At 37.9% G+C, this 20,234-nt stretch overlaps 1 protein-coding gene across 1 annotated transcript in view; it reads left to right on the forward strand.

Annotated features, from left to right (window-relative positions):
* Rc3h1 (ring finger and CCCH-type domains 1) overlaps positions 1 to 11,294 on the forward strand; it is a 48,727-nt gene extending 37,433 nt beyond the window's left edge. The window contains exons 14-19 of the mRNA XM_013015769.1: positions 1,753 to 1,966; positions 3,132 to 3,222; positions 3,345 to 3,477; positions 6,835 to 7,002; positions 7,933 to 8,048; positions 10,327 to 11,294. Of these exons, the coding sequence (XP_012871223.1) occupies positions 1,753 to 1,966; positions 3,132 to 3,222; positions 3,345 to 3,477; positions 6,835 to 7,002; positions 7,933 to 8,048; positions 10,327 to 10,477 (873 nt within the window). The 3' untranslated portion in view covers positions 10,478 to 11,294. The remainder of the gene's footprint in view (positions 1 to 1,752; positions 1,967 to 3,131; positions 3,223 to 3,344; positions 3,478 to 6,834; positions 7,003 to 7,932; positions 8,049 to 10,326) is intronic.
* Positions 11,295 to 20,234: the final 8,940 nt, after the last annotated feature.

Genomic DNA, 20,234 nt, shown 5'->3' on the forward strand with positions numbered 1-20,234 from the left:
TGAAGAGCTAAGGGGCAGCATCCAGGCCCAGAGTTCAAGCCCCGTGACTGGGAAAATAAAATAGTGAGACGGGACAAAGAAGGAGTTTGTTTTTTAGTGAAGAGAAATAATAATACCAATGCTATCTAGTAATCCAGGCTTAAAGTATATCAGTATGCTATGTATTATTTACTTTATATTTTTAAAAGAAATATAATATTCTCCTTTCTTTCCTGTCTAATCTCTCTTTTTTTTTTTCTGCCAGTCTCAGGGCTTGAACAACTCAGGACCTGGACACTGTCCCTGAGCTTCTTTTGCTCAAGGCTAGCACTCTACCACTTGAGCCACAAGTGCCACTTCTGGCTTTTTCTTTTTATGTGGTACTGAGGAATCAAACCCAGGGCTTCATGCATGTTAGGCAAGCACTCTACCACTGAGCCATATTCCTAGCCCCTCTAATCTCTATCTTAAATGTAATGACACTGAATTTCACTGTGCCTCCCTTGGTGACCTGAAACTTCTGTGCACAAATGATCTCCTACCTTTCACTGTGTAGTCCACTTTGTCTTCATAGTCATAATCTCATTAGAGCCATGAATGGTTACTACACCCAACTTCATGCTACTGTCGAGCAATGTTGTGTTGCCTATTTATAAACTTCATATAAATTGTATACTTTAACTTGCATTTTACTCAGCATTGTCTGAGATATATCTATATTTGTACATTTATTTAGCTTCATTTATTTAGCTCATTGACATTAACTGCTATTATCAAAAACAGAATATGAATTACACAGTATATTATTTTCATATAACATGTATTCACTTTTATTAACAAATTATTAGGGTTCTTTTCACCATTATGTACAGTGTTATAATGAACATTTTTCAGGTATCCCTTATGCACATGCATGCAAGTTATACCTGGAAGTGATATTGCTGGTCAGGCTCTGTGGAACATGCCTGTATTCCCAGCATTTGGGAAGTACTGTCAGGAGAATTTTGAGTTCCAGGCCAGAATGACTTGCATAGTGAGACCCTGTGAGCCAGAAAAAGGAAAGAAAGTAAAATATGCTTTGAAATGATTCTTACCTTTACCATTGTTAATTCTAAAAACAAGTCTGGACTGGGAGTATAGCTCATACTTGACTGCACACTGTGAGGCTCTGGGTTCAATCCCTGGGACCATACTAGCCATACCAGCCTTTTTACTAGAATGAGGTGAGGAGATAAGATTATATGGGAACCCTGGCCTTGTACTTGGTTTACAGAAAGGGTACATTAAAATAATATAAGAAGGGGGACAGAGAGGGTGAGATGACAAGGGATGGTAAGGGGAAACAAAGGAGGAGGCAACAATGTTTGATAAGACATGTACTCATTACCTTGATCATGTAATTATAACCCCCCTGTATGGTATTTTCACAATTAAAAAAAATAACATAAGTAGTAGTAAATAGAATTAATTACTTTAAATCCCTAAAGAACAAAGATTTTAGCACAGTCTAGATATAATTAAGCTCCTGAATAGGTGGTGAAAGAAGTCTAACCCAGGATTTTTCAAATGTTAATATGCATACAAGCTCTCTATGGATCTGTATATGTATGTATGCATAGCATGTATCTTTCTATCTATGTATTTATCTATAGCTACCTGTGCTTATATTCAATAATTAAAATATATTTCTTACAATGAATGGTCAGTGGTTTAAAAATATACTTATATGACAACCAACAACTAATGTAGACTGCTTGTTTGCTTCTTTATCAGAATTTGGAAAGTAAAGGTATGAGAGACCAGCGATTAGATTTTCAGAGACGAGCAGTAGAAAGCAGTGATGATGACCTCATTCCATTTGGAGATCGACCAACAGTATCTCGGTTTGGTGCCATCTCTCGAACTTCCAAAACAATATATCAAGGTGCTGGCCCAATGCAGGCTATGGCACCTCAGGGAGCTCCCACAAAATCTATTAACATTTCAGGTAAGAATCTTAGAAGTAAGCTGATTTAGAAGGTTCTTATTTGTGACTCCCAATAAAACCTTTCTTCCTCATTATCAATTCTTTCAAGAATCTTCCAACGCAGAGTGGGATGTGGTGGTATACATCTGTACAAGTTACTCAGGAAGTGGACACAAAAATATCACAAATTTGCTTCTGCCTTGAGCAAAATTTGGCTTGAAACTTAAAGTCAAAAACAAAATACAAAGCTGGGTACCAGTGGCTTTTGCCTGTAATCATAGCTAGTCAAGAAACTAAGATTGAGAGGATTAAGGTTTGAAGCTAGCCCAAGAAACTTTTATCTCCAAAACTGGAAGCAATGGCTGAAGTGGTAGAGAACCACGTTTTATAAACTTTCAGAGGTAAAAAACAGGACATATATATGAAAAAGTGAGAATAATGTTGAACTTCTAGGCAGAATTCTGATGGCCTACAAGATTGTCTATCACAAACAGAAAATAAAAGGGCTATAGGCGAAAAGGCATGAAAAAGTACAGCAGTGGAGCACACCAGCTGCACCAGACATTTATGAAAGTGATCTGTGCAACTCATGGGTGGAGATGGGAGAGAGGGAATGGGAGAGAATGAGGAAACAGATGACACTGTGCAAAAGAAAATGTACTTATTTCTAGATGTATGGAAAAGTAACCCTGCTATATATCACCTCTAAAACAACAATAAAGTAAATTGAAAAGGGTACGGGGGTAGGAGGGAGCTGTGAGTATAAGTAGAAAAGTGCTTGCCTAGCATGTGGGAAGCCTTGAGTTTTGCTCTACCCAAAAATACTATTAGGTAATAGGAAGAAAAAAATCATATAAGGCAGTAATTTCTAAGCCTTTTCTTACAAGAGAGGTAAGTATAACCCAGAAAAATGTTAGGAGTTAAAAACTAAAATGTCAATGTAAAGATTTTCTGTGTTTTTTCTTTAAATAGCTTTATTACTTTATTAAACTAATACATTCTCAATATAAAATTCAAACAGGAAAAATACCACAATTGACAGTTTGGTGGGGGATGAAACAAGTATCAACTATCTTTGTAGACATCTGTGTGTGCAGTACATGTATGCCTTTTAGGTTATGTTTCCCTTAGAAGAAGAGTCAAGTCTCTGAATTATATCATGTCTCAAGAAATTACTCTCTTATAGATTACAGTCCATATGGAACCCATGGAGGCTGGGGAGGTTCTCCATATTCACCTCATCAAAACATACCTACTCAGGGACACTTCAGTGACAGGTACAAGTCCTACATGTTATTTGTACAAGTATTTGAAATTATTGAGTATTTTATTTTTCTGATGAGTAATGTATTCACAAAAGAAAACTCAAATTTACTTCATGTTTTCCTTCTTACCAAAGGGAGAGAATATCCACATCAGAAGTGGCTAGTCATGGGAAACCCCTTCCATCTGCTGAGAGGGAGCAACTACGACTAGAATTGCAGCAACTGAACCATCAGATTAGTCAGCAGACCCAACTTCGTGGACTAGAGGTACCAACTTAAGAGTTCTTTATTCCAAGTGTTTGGGTGTGATTGGTTGGTTGGTTGGGTTTGAGGAGGTTTTGTTTCTTTTTTTTCTTTTGAGACAGGGTCTTGCTATATTACTCCAGGTGACTAAGAATTCACATTCTTCTTGCCTTTACCTGCTCAGGACTGCCCAGTTCTTGTTTGAGATGTAGGATTTTACTATGTGATCCCAGGCTACCCTCAAACTCAGGATCCTCCTGCCTCTGCCTCCTGAGTACAGACGCACTCAGCTTTCTTGTGCGAAGTTTTAAAGTGTTCTCAGAAGGTTTTTTTGTTTTTTTTTAAATTTTGTTTGTTGGGGTTTTTGGGGGCTGTACTGTGGAGCCAACACACACAGAAAGGAACTCTTTAACACTAAGCTACATATCCAGCACCTTTAATGAAGGAATTTTTGAAAGTTACTAATAGGTATCTGTTCTTCAAAGAATTTAGTAATGACTTCAATTCTGAGAAAACAGGTAACCATTATTATTTGAAAATATAAAACAGATTATCTAAAATGTTTTGATACGAACTTGTAGTCCTGATGCTACTTTTCAGTTTAAGATAAATAGTTCTTATCAGTGAATGACTTTAGCTTAAATTTTTTTAACTATTTTTTTTTGTCTATTCTTTTCTGGTACTGGGGATTGAACCCAGGACGTTGCACTTGCAAGACAAGCCACTGAGCTACACCCCAGCCCTTAAATTTTTTATTTTGTTTGTTTCTTATATTTCCTTTACTCGTCAGCTTATATATAAGTAATTAAAAAACAGAAGCTTAGCCAGGCATCAGTGGCTCATGCCTGTAATCCTTGTTACTCAGAAGGGTATGAGGATCCTGGTTTAACTAGCCTGGCTAGGAAGCTCTTCTCTCCAATTAACTACTCCTCTCCCCCCACCCCCACCCCACCAAAAAAAAAAAAAGGCCAGAAGTGAGCACTCAGTGGAAGAATACTTTTGAGCACGAAAACTCAGGGACTGTGCCCAAGCCCAGAGTTCAAGCCCCATGACCGACAAAAAAGAAAACATGATCCATATGTAATATGAATAACAGTTGTATCCCTGATAGTTATGTTAGGCAGGTGATATTGTCACATCCCCCACCTTCCTTTTTTTTTTTTTTAAGGTACTAGAGTTTCCTATGACCTCTCACCTGCTAGGCAAATGCTCTGTCACACTAAGCTGTATCTACCATCCTTGTACCCTTTCTTTATGATTGAATATGAGTTTTTCCTATCCTGATGGCACATACCTGTAATCCCAGCACTTAGAGGGTCTAATTCAGTGGGTTAATGAGATAAGGTCAGCCTGGGTTACATTGTGAGACTTCAAAAAAAAAAAAGGTACATTGCTTATGTCAGTAAGATTCAGATCTTTGTTCCCATAAGGTATATTACTCGACTTTGAAGTCACGGCTTTTTGCATCACTGTAGTCATGGAGGTAGGATGTCTTTGTGGTTCCGTTGGCTGTCAGCAAGGCAAAAAGAATTACTCATACAGGAGCCTGGGGTGTGCAAAAATCAAGGCTATTGCTCAGCCTAATGCAAAGACTTAAGAAACTAAATAGAGGACTCCACTGTAGAATATAGGAGAAAGTAGAGGTGTCTCACTGTCAAGTTGTGTAGATTAGTGAAGAATTAGGAACAAGCTAATTGTTTGAGCTTACCTTTCCATGCACTTTTGAGAACTGTACTATTTATTTAATTTTTTTAATGTGTATGCTAATATGGGGCTTGAACTCTCTTGTACCCTTTTGCTTGGCTTTTTCTGCTCAAGATTGACACTCCATCACTTGAGCCATAGCTCCACTTTTGCTGGTTTGTTGGAGTTAAGAGTTTCAGGAATGTTTCTGCGCTAGCTGGCTTCAAATCTCTCTCCGCAGATATCAACTTCCTGAGTAATTAGGATTACAAGCATCAGCCACCAGTGTGCATACTGAGTGCAGTTTTAGAGTTGGCAGCAACAGCACAGCCTTATGAGGAAACTATCCCAAGAAGATAGTTAGTCACAGAAATCAGATTTGGATTCTGAAAAATAAAGCTTCCATATTTCATGCAGAAGCATGTTCACCTTGTATATCTTAAGAGAGCCATGTGGTATGTCTGATAGGTTTTTGTGTGTGTGTATGTGCCAGGATTGAGCCTTGAACTTGGGTCCTGGACCGTGTCCCTGAGGTCTTTCACTGGAGGCTAGCATTCTACCGCTTGAGCCACCAGCTCTACCTCTGGCTTTTTGTGGTTAATTAAAGATAAGAGTCTCTTGGATTTTTCCTGCCCAGGCTAGCTTTGAATTATGATTCTCAGATCTCAGCCTCCTAGGACTCCTAACTAGGACTATAGGCTTGAACCACCAGTGCCCAGTTATAAATTTTTTTTGTCAGTCCTGGGACTTGAACTCAGGGCCTGGGTGCTATCCTTGAGCCTCTTTGTGCTCAAGGCTAACACTACCACTTGAGCCACAGTACTGCTTCCAGTTTTTGAGTGGTTAATTAGAGGTAAGTCTCACTGGGACTTTTAAGTCTGGGCTGGCTCTGAACTGCAGTCTTTAGATCTCAGCCTCCTGAGTATCAGCTAGGATTATACCTGTAATCGGTGCCTGGCTTATAATTGACTTTCAAATAAAAAAAAGTAATTCATGCCTAAGATGAAAGTATTCTCCAAATTTAAATTCTGTATTTTTCTTTCTTTCTTTTATTTTTTTTTTTTTTTGTTGGTCGTGGGGCTTGAATTCTGGGCCTGAGTGCTGTCCCTCAGCTCTTCAGCTCAAGGCGAGCACTCTACCACTTGAGCTACAGCACCACTTCCGGTTTTCTGGTGGTTTATTGGAGATAGGAGTCTCACGGTCTTTCCTGCCCGGGCTGGCTTTGAACCGAGGTCCTCAGATCTCAGCCTCCTGAGTAGCTAGGATTACAGGCGTGAGTCACCAGCACCCGGCTCTATATTTTTCTTTAATTCACATGATACTCATTTTATTTTGGGTCCGGTCGTGGGGCCTGAACTCTGGGCCTGGGCGCTGTCCCTCATCTCTTCAGCTCAAGGCTAGCGCTCTACCACTTGAGCCACAGCGCCACTTCCGGCTTTTTTCTTTTTGCTTATATGGTGCTGAGGAATCGAACCCAGGGCCTCATGCATGCAAGGCAAGCACTCTACCACTGAGCCACCTTCCCAGCCCTCAAATGATACTCATAAAAGGGATTGTGTTTTACATTCGAATTATTTTTGTTAAAAATACCTGGGGAATAATCCTTTAAGTCACTGTGGTCTAAAATTAGAACTGGTTATTCTATGTATGGTATACACAATGTGTTGAATTGTGTTTGTGTTTGGTTTTATGCACTAGGCTGTTAGTAACAGGCTGGTGTTACAAAGGGAGGCAAACACCTTGGCAGGCCAGCCACAACCCCTACCACCTCCAAAATGGCCTGGAATGATCTCAAGTGAGCAGCTGAGCTTAGAACTTCATCAGGTGGAGAGAGAAATTGGGAAAAGAACCCGGGAACTAAGTATGGTAAGTATTATGGTGAGAAAAGAGCTGGAAAATAAAATAGAAGTCTTTATAGCTTTAGGGTTCCAGAATTACCTGGAGCTTTTCCAAGGTAGTCAGAGATTCATATTTAGAATAATTCTTAGGAAGATGTGCCTCTCTGTTGTTGTTTTTTCACTTGCCTAATTCCCATTTGGTTTTAGTGTATTTGGAAATTCTGAAGCATCTGTTTAGCATACTATGTAATTAAAATTGAGTGTTTATTCTTTTGCAGTATTATGATATGGAAACATGTATTTACAAAATAACATCCTAGCTTTCACACCCTTCATTGATAACTTTTTTGTTGTTTTTTTGTGCTGGTCTTTGGGCTTAAATCAAAGCCTTGGCATTGTTCCTCAGGTTTTTTGCTCAAAGCTAGTTCTTTGCCACTAGAGGAACAGCTCTAATTCCAACTTTTTGGTGGATAATTGGAGTAAGAATCTGATAGAGCTAGGCACCAGTGGCTCATGCCTGTAATCCTAGCTACTCAGGAGGCTCAGATCTGAGGATCACAGTTCAAAGCCAGTCTGGGAAGGAACTATGAGACTCTTATCTCCCTCCAATAAACTACTTTAAAAAGCCAGAAGTAGCACTGTGACTTAAGTGGTAGAGCATGGAGGTGGGGCGGGGGGGGGGGGGAATCTCACAGACTTTTCAGCCTAAGCTGGCTTCAAACCTCCATCTTCAGATCTGAGCCACCAGCACCCAGCAATGACCACTTTTTGTGTGATGCAATTGACATTTTTTGAGGCATTTTTTATGTTAGTTTGATGAGTCTCCCTGTTACTTTTGTCTTTCTATAAAATTCAATAATATTTTTGAACCATTAGTTTATTTGTATTATGTGAATTTGGTCTATCCCATTAGCACTATTAAATAGAAGATAACGGGCTATGTTCTTCTCCATCAAAGGAGAACCAGTGCTCTCTGGACATGAAAAGCAAGTTGAACACAAACAAACAAGCAGAAAATGGACAACCAGAACCCCAAAACAAAGTTCCAACTGAGGATCTTACATTGACATTCAGGTAAAGAAAGGAACATTTTTTTTTAATAGTCTTATTGAATATTACCAAACCATACCAGGAAGCATCTACAAAATATTTGATTTTTAAAATTTTATGTTTCTGAGTATAAGGAGCAAAGAATATTTTTGCATAAATCCAGGAGTTGTAAAACTTATCTCAGGAGCAGATAGTATAGTGAGGAGCATGCTGGTAATACTAGCATTCAGGCTTAGGGAGGAAGTGAGACTTCAAGGCCAGCCTGTACTAAATAGGGAGACACATTCATGCATGCACGTGCGCATGCATGCACATGCACAGAAAAGGAAACCAAAAAAGTATCCAGAGCTGAATTATTTGACAGTGAATAACTTTTTTCTCCTTGTTTTATTGTTGTTCATTTTGATGTTTGGGATTGAACTCAGTGTCTCTTGCTAATTACACACTCTACTACTAGGTTTTCTACTCAGCACCAACTCCTATTTGGTATGTAATAAAAGTAAGTTATAGATAATTGAAAATTTTGGAAAAAGACAAAATTAAAATGCCTTGTAAGCTGGATATTGATGGCACCTGCCTATAATCCTAGCTACTCAGGCTCTGAGATCCTAAGGATCTCAGTTTGGAGTCAGTCTAAGTAGAAAAATCCATGCAACATCATCTTCAAAATAACTAGCAAAAGGCCAGGCTGGAGGCATGGCTCAAGTAGTAGAGTGCCAGTTGAGCAAGCAAACTGAGCAAGCACAAGAACATCAGTTCAAACCCTAATGCCAGCAAAAAGAAAAAAAATAGCCAGGCACTGGTGGCTCACACCTATTATAATCCTAGCTACTCTGAAGGCTGAGAACTGAGGATCATGGCTTGAAGCCAGTCCGGGCAGGAAAATTGCCAAGAGATTTACCTTCAATTAACTACAAAAAGCTGGAAGTGGAGCTGTGGCTCAAGTGGTCAAGCCTTACTTAGCTTTGAGCAAAAGAGCTCAGAGACACCTAGGCCCCAAGTTAAGCCCTGTAGGGACTTGAAGGGAGGGAAGGGGAAAGACAACCTGTAATTCTGATATCCAGAGGTAACCAGTATTAATATCTTTCCTAGTTCCTTATTTTTGCAAGCCCATCTACCTACCACCCCACACACTCTTAATTTTTAATTTTACCTATCATGTGTCATCAAGTATGTATGTCAACTATCATGAACAACTCTGTTAGAAATTATTGAGGCTGGGAAAGTGGCTTAGTGGTAGAGTGCTTGCTTAGCATGCATAAAGCTCTGGGTTGGATTCCTCAGTACCGCATAAACAGAAAAGGCCGGGCTGAGATGGTGGCTCAGTGGTAGAGTGCTTGCCTTGCATGCATGAGACCCTGGGTTCGATTCCCCAGCACCACATAAGCAAAAAGAAAAAAGCTGGAAATGGTGCTGTGGCTCAAGTGGTAGAGCTCTAGCATTGAGCTGAAGAGCTGAGGGACAGCGCCCAGGCCCAGAGTTCAGGCCCCACGACCAGACCCAAAAATAAAAAAATAAACAGAAAAAGCCAGAAGTGGCTCTGTAACTCAAGTGGTAGAGTGCTAGCCTTGAGCAAAAGAAGCTCAGGGACAGTTCCCAAACCCTGAGTTCAAATCCCAGGACTGGCCAAAAAAAAATTATATATAATTCTTCTTAAGCAATTTTGAGGTTAGGGTTTGGGCTATTTTAGATCCACATAATATCCTGAGTTCAAAACTATTTCCTGTATTAATAACCTACTAAATTAGAGGTCAGAATCTTGTTTTGTTTTGTTTTTGGGTCTGGTTGTGGGGCCTGAACTCTGGGCCTGGGCGCTGTCCCTCAGCTCTTCAGCTCAAGGCTAGAGCTCTATCACTTGAGCCACAGCACCATTTCCAGCTTTTTTCTTTTTGCTTATGTGGTGCTGAGGAATCGAACCCAGGGCCTCGGGCATGCAAGGCAAGCACTCTACCACTGAGCCACCTTCCCAACCCCCAGAGGTGAGAATCTTAAAAGCCAAGTTACAAATATTTTAAGGTATGGGCCTTGCAAACTATGTTACAACACTTAGTCTACCATGTATAGTATAAAAGGAGTAAAAAAATAAATAAATAAATGGACAGGCTGTTAAAACTTTGTTTGTAAAAGGAGGCAACCCAGCTATATGCTAGCATGAATGAGAAGCTGTAAAGTAAAATTTGGCAGCTATTCATATTTTTTCTTGTGTTCAGTGTTAAACCTCATTGTTTAACAATTTTATTCTACTAAATAAATGCTTTTTTCCTCTTTTACAAATTCCAACTACACTTTTTTCTTTTAACAGTGATGTTCCAAATGGATCAGCCTTGACACAAGAGAATATCAGCCTCCTGTCAAACAAGACCAGCTCTTTGAACCTATCAGAAGACCCTGAGGGAGGAGGGGATAACAATGACTCCCAGAGATCAGGAGTTACTCCCAGTTCTGCTCCCTAAAATATGGGGAGTCCTGCTTTTCTCTTCTACTCCTAATCAACTTGTGGGGAATAGGAGAGAAAGAACAAATGGATAACTTCTAAACTTTTTCTCTAAAGTAGTCAGAGAAATCCAGGAAAAGCACGGAGGCAGTGTGCACAAACACCACTACTAAACACACCCTGCACATAGTTCACATTCATGCATTTTTTAATTTAAAGAAAAAGAAAATTAGCAGTATCTGCAAGCAATTCAGATTAAATTTGTTTTTGTTCTGTGAATGAACTTTATTTTAATAACTTTGGACGCCTTGGATGCAGGGCTTTAAAAAAGAAGATATTATATATACACTCTGTTTGATTAATTGTATGATCTTAATGAAATAGGTTTTTCTTGTATTTTGGTATTATTACATACCCAGTGTATAATTCCTTACCCCCTAGTCCTTTCCATCTCTCACAACCTCATAAAGACAAAAATGCACCAGTATTTGTAAGAATTCTGTGGTGCTTGAAAAACAGAGACAGTAATAGATTGAGTTATTAGAAAATGTGCAGCAAACTAAATTTTATTGGCACTTGCTGTTGGAATATTTTTTCCTTTCTGAATCACTAGCTTCATGGATGGATAGAAGGGTTTTTCTTATGACATTGAAAGTTGAAGGGGCATAGTTTCAGCTTTCTAGAGATATGTAATGATTTATTTTTAGTTCCCTATTTCTGTGTTAAGGCTTCTTTGCATTCTTTTATGTAATCAGAAAGCCTAGTCTGTGTTTGCATTGTTTGATTATTTAAGAATGAACTATAACTTGTTAACATTAAAAATACACATTGATGTATTCTCTGTGTTTCGCTCATGGTTGAAAATTTGAAATTGTGCTTTACAAATTAAACTTTTACTGAAATACTGAAATGCCCCAAACTAGGACAATCAACCATGTTTAAAACTATAAAATATGAACTACCTGAATTTTAAGGAGAGTGTATGAATTGATTATTTGTTGTTCCTTATAATTAGTAGCAAAAACTATAAAAACCCTAAAATCAGTTTTCACAAACTTGGCTTTCCAGCATTAAGAAAGTTTCCTTCTGAAAATAACCCAAAAAAAAGTACAGAGGATTTTTTAAAATTATTTAGTTCTGCTGCACATATTCTGATGCCATAGCTCTATATTTAACTAAGCCCATTTAAACTTGTTAAGTGGGGCTTATTTCATGTAATCACTCTCCCCTTCCCTCTGTTTATCTGATTTTTGGTTTCTCTTTCTAGATTATCTACTAAATCAGAAAGCACTGGTTATGTAATAAGTTTCTGCATTGCTTTGGTTGGGTAAAAGCAAAAGTTTATATTTTTCTTGTTTCTTGTGTTCTTAACCCTTAACTCCTGCTGAGGTCAGAACACCTCAGTCTAAGCTCTGTATCCATCATACTGTTAACTGAAACAAGTGCGGGTGGGGGGTGGGAGGGGGAACTCAGTCCTGCCATTGCCTACCAGTAGGAGAGTCCAAACAGAACACTCATTTGAGTAGCGATTATTTAATTTGCCCAGTCAAGGCACCGTGTTTATATACTATTTCACATTGAATTTGATTATGCCCTACAGACCTGGCTGGTCAAGGATTTGATATACACATATTGGCTTGGGATTCGAGCTTTCTTTTTTATTTAAATAAAAATTTATATATATTATATATATACATATATACATAGCTATATCTGTATATATATTGGGTATGTTTTAAGGATTTCTTCGCATGAGCGCAGCTGTTGCGATAAAATGACTGATTGGGAGGTAGAAGCACTGAATGAAGGTGAGGCATTTTTCATTTGATGCAGACATTTCTCTTTTTAACATACATTCATTTGTTTTTTTATTTAATTTACTATAAACCCTCTTACAGTTATATTTTAAATACTCATTGTTGGGAGAAGGAAAGAAACTTTGGTTTTGTCTGACAGAATGTTAAAGAATTTCCATTTTTCTGCATAATTATACAAGGCAGCATTATTGATCTGGAGCCTTCTATGCAGAGTTGGGCATGTAATCCTAAATCGTCAATGAAATTGATTTACTTTGGAGGTTGGAATTACTCTGGTATTAGAAAAGAACATAAGGTTGTTAATTTGCTGTACCTTTGAAGACCCCATACTCTGGAGAACTTGGGTAGGAAGGCAGAAGAGATGTATGCTATCCCATTGTGCCTGTAATTTAGCTATTTTAAATTCATCATTCTGCCTTACCTAATGGAAATTCTTAGTTTTGTTTTCCTAATGCTCACTTGTAGGTTTAGAAATTCAGTAAAACCTTCAAAGTTTGGGTATTTTTCCCCCATTTTCCTTTGTGACATATTTTGTGTTATAACGAGCTAATAAAAGTAAGTGGCCTATGAGTACATAATTACTTGACTCTGCTTTTTAAAATCAGAATCAGAAAAGCATTGATTTATTTTCCTGGCTTTTAAATTTTATTTATGCTTTTAGAAGCATTAAGAAGGGGCGCTGGTCAGTTAGGAAATGTAGTTTCTGTGCTTTTTGAGACAGGGTCTTGCCAAGTCGCCCAGGCTGACCTTGAACTCCAATTCTCCTGCCTCAGCTTCCTGAGTGCTAGGATTACAGGCATGTACCACCACACCTGAAAATCTTTGTTCTTATTTAAATGTTAATGTCTTTTGAAGATGACTGTATGTTTTGAATGGAATTTAAAGGTAAAACTTGTACATCTTACGTGAACAAGAACAGTTTTGAGAGGGACAAGATAGTGAATGATGAGCATTATGTTCATGCTTGTTTATTTAACAAAACCAGAATTTTATTGTGGTAAGGAATATAAAAATATTTAATCTTCATTCAAGGTGTCTCTGGAAAGGGTTGAAGATCTGACAGGACTTTTAGACTTCATTTCTTGTCTTCATGAGGTTCTTTTGCCTAATTTATAGATATTGTCACAAGATAGTAACTGCCAGGTATCTTGGATAATGACCAAAGAACCAGTACTTACTGTTTTTCTAATTAAAAGAAAGTTAATTATAGCTTAGGTTTCTAATATTATTATTTAAATGATTAGATACTATTCTTGATGTCAATTACAAATATTCAACTCTTCAGAATATTTAAAAATTGGTACAGCATTATTGTGGGTGATTCCCTTCTCTCATCTTATATTTCATCCCTTCTCCTATTCTTTCCCATGTGTTTATTATTTTGCCTAAAAAAGGAAATTTATAAATTCTTTGCTACTTTGAATATATAATTCCATCAGATTTTCCATAGTCTTCAGTGTTGGAACTCAAAATTTTAATTTTTAAGTTTTTCCACAATTGTCTCTTTTGTTTCTGACTCTTTTCCATTTTGCAGTTTCCCCTAGACTTACCCAATCTGTAACAGTAACAGTTTGCTGCCTCAAAACAGAGCATTCAAATGAATTCGCTTAGCCAATAACTTCTGTGAAGTTGCCTTTTCTAATGGTGTTATTACTCAGTGATGCACAAATGTGGTATTTGCCCTACTGGTAGGCAAACAAAGGTCTGGTAAATGGTAACCTGCTGTTTTCTTTAAAGGAGAGCCAAAGACTTGTGCTTAACTCTGTTTTGGTTTGGGGGTGGGAGGGAGTAGTAGCTGTTTTGATTATGAAATTTTTGTAGTATTTGTGAGTTGATTGTACTGTGTAGATCTGTCTAAAGTTAACTGTTAAAGTTAGCTACCCTTATAAAATACAAAAGGGATGAAAAGTCATCAATTTTTCTAAAACAGTACATAATTATCTTTTGCAGCATTGTGTATGAATAAGTACCTCCCTGTCCTGTTCCCCTACTTTTATGGAGATGATCTTGTTACAATAACATCTTCTGTATCTTTGTTTTTTCACTTGTGCCTAAAGGACAATATATATTATCAGTATGGTTAAGTCAAAGGACTGAGTCATGGTCTCAAGCATGTTGCTGGTAAGAAATAACCATACTTAGTACATGTAAACATTATGTTCATGTTTAGAGAAAAAGAGATTCTTTTCACTAAAAGTTGATATGGATGGATGTCTCACCATTTTTTCTCCACTATTTGCTCCTTTTAAAGAAATTAAGTGGAAGATTTTACATAAAGTCTCTCTCTAGAAACTACATATATAATGATGTGTACTATTAAAAGCAGTGGCCCAGTTACTTCTTAGAAAAAATTAGTAACCTATTTGTAAATTAGTGTTTATGTAGATTTTTATACACAAAAAAGTTCAAATGTGTTAAAATTTCAGTTGGTGATATATGATATTAGTGTTACAAGGTGATCTCATCCCCTGAAAATAAAAATAAAATAGTTACTGAACTTAAACAGATTTAACCTCAGCTCCGCACTGAGCAAACAAGCAATGTACTACTGCCATCTTATCTGCATGCCTGTTTTGCTGATCTACATCTACATTTATTAAATATCTGCCTTGAACAGGTATGTCTTTAATATTTATTTGTTGCTTCAGCTCATCTTCATGAAATTTTTTTACTGAAATGACTTATTGGGAGTTGTAGGTGCATGGCAGTTAATATATATTTAAAATTCTCAATTCACCTTTTCTGAGCCACTTCAAAAAGAAAGCTGTTTTGTCAAAAGGTACTATTGTAATAATTTTATATTTGGATTTTTTTTTTTTGTCAGATGTGGGGCTTGAATTAGGGCCTGGACACTGTTTTGTTGCTCAAGTCTAGCACTAACATGTTGAGCCACAGTGCCACTTCTGGTTTTCTGGTGGTTAATTGCAGATAAGAGTCTCATAGACTTTCCTGCCTGGGCTGGCTTTAAACCTGGATCCTCAGATCTCAGCCTCCTGACTGGGATTACAGGCATGAGGAACCAGCACCCAGCAATATTTGGAATTTTATTATTTTATTTCTGTGATTGCTGAAGCTGTTTTCCTAACTAACATTCTAATTGGCACATAAAACTGGCTATAATGTTAATAAAGAATAAGGAATTGACAGTGTCAATTAGTAATGCCTAATTATAAACATGTGCCTAGTAGGTAGGTTTTCAATGCTCACTGAACTAAATGGGAGAGTCCTTTGAAATTCTGTTGTTATAACTTCCCTCACTGGAATCCGTGTTGTCAGAGCCTCTAGATTTTCAGCCAAACACTGAATTCCCCTAAAGTTATCCTTGAGCAAAACACACTACCTTTATTTTCCCCAGAAAAATGAGGCACAATAATCCAAGGTGGGAAACTTAAACCTCATTGATTTGCCCAAAAATGTGTATTTAGAAAAATAAAATCCTGTGGACTTAGTTATCCTAATTTATAATATATACATATATATGTATATATATATATTACTAGATAGATGATTTATTTCCTTGTTTGAGGTCTCACTTTCTTGCTGATTGTTTAGTTTTGTGTTTTGTTTTTGTTTTTTTAAGCAGACAGAGCTCACAAGTCTTTGGCATCCCTGTTAGGTTGTACACTCAAAACATCTTATAACTGGAAACTGTCAGGTGGTTCCCTCACCCTGTGAGTGCACGAAAGGGTCAAGAAAAGGATAGAAACAAATATTGGGTGGATAATCTCTTGATTTTTTTTGCCTGATTTTTAAAAAATCACCATTTATTAGTGTAATCAGTTTCTCCCCATTGTTTAGTCAGCATTCTCACAAATTATGTGAACCACTGCATAAATTTCTCTGTTTGCTTCTCATCTTTACATTCTTTTCAGACACTACTTTGAGAGGTTTTTTTTCCCTAGATGTATTGTTGCTCAAGTTTCCCTATGTAACCCTTTTTGCATCTTTTCTTATCTTCACTCTTCTGAGAGTAAAACTTGAAGAAAAAAAGTACTTTTCATTTTCTTCATTGGTCATGAGCCTCATCATCTTACCCTATGATGAATCTGTGTGTTTTTGAACTCTATGATGAGTCTGTGACTTTCCATGAACAGTGGAAACTATGAATTAAGGTAATGAACAAAGTTTTACCCACTTAAAACATTTTCCAGTTGTGAGATTTCTCTTCATGTGTGGGGTCTCTTCCCCTTGCTAACCCCTGCTGCCCTTCATCCCTGACTATGGTTAATTGGTCTTTAGGCTCATATCAGTCTCCCCGAGACATTCTGCAGTCATTATCACCTTTTTGGGTGGATTTTGTTTTGTTTTGTTTAACATTGATGCATATTTGCTTGGGATAGAGCTTGTGTAATTTACCAATCGTATTGATTGTATGTGATTGTGCCCTGCAGAGGTATACTTAACAAAAGTAATCTAGGTTAGTAAAGGAGCTATGAGAGTTGAGTCAGATCATAGGTGACTGAATCACTTACTGTTTTTTATTATTACTATATAAATCAGTACTAGACAAAATAACATTTTAAAAAGATGTTATTGAATTTCTAGCTTTTTTTCCCCATTACCTCAACTTTTGTCCTATTCTTGCCTATCTACCCATCTGCTGATTTTCCAGATTGCTGAAGTTCATGAAATTGTCCAAATATTTCCAGCTTCTAAAAAGTGAAGACAATTAGGTGATGGGCTGGAGTTGTACACACTGAGTTAGTCCTTAGCATCCAGCAAATTGGCAAACTGCCTTCTGAAAGGTTTTTTTGTAAGAAAAGAACCCCTTTTAAAATAGAGTATCTCATCTTCTTTTTAGTCAAATATTCTAGTTTTTCAGCATCCTAAAGGAGGTGGGGAAAACAGTAGCAGTGTGTTTAGAGCAGCAGAACTCTGGGTCTAAGTACATGTTTTACTCATTGAAGAAATTTGGGAGGATTGGGGGGGCCATCTTTTTCAATTTTGTACTTGTGTGCATGTTGTTTATAACAAAGATACCACATTTTATTAAAATGCTATTTCCTTTTTTTCCTTGGATACTGACTCAGCCTCTTACTGCTCCATATTAGGGTTTAAGGCTCCTGTAATTTGCAGATAAAAAGGATTTATTTTAAGAAGTAGAAGGAGGTGATTCACCTTACGGATTGTAAATATATGGAAGTGTCTACAAGATCTTTATCTGCTTTCTGTCAGCATTTACATTAAATGATAATGAGGAGGAATCGTGTAGTCTTCTTTTTGTAAATGAGTCTGTGTTGTCTTTTTCTTATCTTGGGACAAACTGATAAAAAAATTTACAGAAGCAAACATTTGCAGCCAATTTTCTGTACATCATGAGAATTAGTGCACCTTTTAAGTATACTGCAGTCCATTAGTAGTGAATATATGTTTCTGAGTTATGAGAGCCAATATTCAATGAGATGTCATGTTTCACATCCAACATCTCTCAAAAAAAATACATTGTTGGGCTGGGAAGGTGGCTCAGTGGTAGAGCACTTGCCTCACATGCATGAGGCCCTGGGTTTGATTCCTCAGCATCACATAAACAAAAGCCCGGAAGTGGCACTGTGGCTCAAGTGGTAGAGCACTAGCCTTGAGCTGAAGAGCTGAGGGACAGTGCCCAGGCCCAGAGTTCAAGCCCCACAACTGACAAAAAAACAAAAACAAATAAAACCCATTGTTATTATGGTGGAGTTATAGAGAAGTTACTATTTCATGAGTACATTTCTTTGTGGGCAACATCACACCTTTTGCTCTTTAATTACTTTTCTTAAAATCAGGAATGGGGGGGGGGGTCTTAGGGCTTAAGCTTTCTCCCTAAGCCTTTATGCACTAGTCTAATGCTCTTAACACGTGAGCCACAGATCCACTTCCAGCTTTTTTGGTACTTAATTGGAGATAAAAGTCTGATGCCAGCCAGACCCCAGTGGTTCACGTCTATAATCCTAGCTTCTCAGGATGTTGAGATCTGAGGATAACAGTTCAAAGCCACCCTAGGCTGGAAAGTCTGTGAGAGTCTTACTTGCAGTTAACCACCAGAAAACTGAAAGTGGTGCCATCACTCAAAGTGGTAGAGTGCTAGTTTTGAATGAAAGAGTTCAGGGACAGTACCCAGACCCTGAGTTCAACCCCATGTCTTCCTGCCCAGGCTGCCTTTAAACTGCAGTCCTCAGATCACAGCCTCCTGAGTAGCTAGGATTACAGGTGTGAGCCACTGGCATCCAGCAAAATCGGGGCAATCTTTATGCTTGAGCAGAATGGTCTTGTTCTGATACCTTTCCTCAGTCAGATTTGTCTCTATTTTAACTAACTTGTAATTGTCCTGAATTCCTTACTTGTTCATTATTCTTGGCAGACGATATGTGAGTTGATTGTCTCTTAGAAACCATATATTACTCAACAACTCAGTAGCATGAGAAAGAAAAAAGGCGAGTTGTGATTCCTATAGATTTAAATTTAAGAAATACAGGAATCATGGGCTGGGAAGGTGGCTCGGTTGTAGAGCGCTTGCCTTGCATGCATGAGGCCCTGGGTTCAATTCCTCAGCACCACATAAGCAAAAAGAAAAAAGAAGGAAGTGGCGCTGTGGCTCAAGAGGTAGAGTGCTAGCCTTGAGCTGAAGAGCTGAGGGACAGTGCCCAGGCCCAGAGTTCAGGCCCCATGACTGGGCCAAAAAAAAAATACAGGAATCAAATGTAACGTATGCTCTTAGGATCCTGATTCTAACAAAAGAATATACGAAGCCATCTTTTATACAGTTAGGGAAATTTGATTAAGTGTTAAATAATAGATGATAATGTTAGTTGGCTGCAAAAGAAAATGTTATTAAAGATGTATAAAAATGACTACAGTTTCATTTAAGATAATTTAAATGAAAGTATACATACATTATCAGTAAAAGTTATAAATTTCTCTGCCAATGAATAAGCAGTTTGGTGTCTGTTAGTACCACATATGATGTCAAGAAGCAGCCACAGTAAAGATAGTTGAGACCTCTGAGCTGAGAGTTGGTAACTGCTGTAGTCAGCCCTGAGTGGTTTTAAAATGTAGAGAGAATTACAAAATCAGACCTGTCTTTACCACCTAACAAGGTATACCCTGTTCCATGAGCAAGGACACTGTTGAAGCTGGTTTAAAAAAAAAAAAACAAAAAGCTCAATGCAACCTTGGTCTTTGTGTTTGTTTCAATTCCAGTAAACAGCTATCTTCAATGATTAATCACTTCGTTTTCCAACATTGAGCTCCAATTAATAAAGGGCTACTACCCCTTTCTTTGAATATCTAGAACTTAAAAAGTGAACATAGGCCAGGCATGACAGTACATCTGTCATCCCAGCACCCAGGAGACTGAGGCAGGAGGATTCTAAGTGTGAGGCCAGCCTGGCCTACATAGTGTAACGCTGCCTCAAACAACAAAAACCACCTGCTACTCAACACCCAGTAATGTACATTACACAGGTTTAAAAATTTGACAGAACACTAATTTCTAAAGGGTTATTCTATAATGATTTTCAGAAGAGCAAGGAGTACTGAAGGGAAACGACTTTGCCAGGCTGGTCATTTCTGGAGTGTGTAATGCTGAAAGTAAGGCCTGAAGAGGGGATGATAGAGATAAATTCCTTGTAATGTGTAGCTTGGGTTAGAAAGGTGAAGATGAGGAAAGGGTTGGTCATTGCAGCCAGAGAAGAAAGTGGCTTGAAAAGAGGCGGAGCCAGATGACGGAGGCTGTAGACCATAAAAAGTGTTCATGTTTTGTTCTAAAGACAAAAGAAGTACAAGCGGACAAATAACCAAGGGAATAAAAGAATTAGATTTGCCCAGGCACCAGAGGCTCACACCTGTAATTCTGGCTACTCAGGAGGATTCAGATCTGATGATCATGGTTCGGAGCCATCCCTGCCAGAAAAGTCTGTGAGACTAATAGCTCTAATTTATCTAGTTTATCTCTAATAAACTATTCAAAAAAGCCTGAAGTGG

This window comes from Dipodomys ordii, unplaced genomic scaffold (genome assembly GCF_000151885.1).
Source record: "Dipodomys ordii isolate 6190 unplaced genomic scaffold, Dord_2.0 Scaffold27, whole genome shotgun sequence".
NCBI classification, from domain to species: Eukaryota; Metazoa; Chordata; class Mammalia; order Rodentia; family Heteromyidae; genus Dipodomys; species Dipodomys ordii.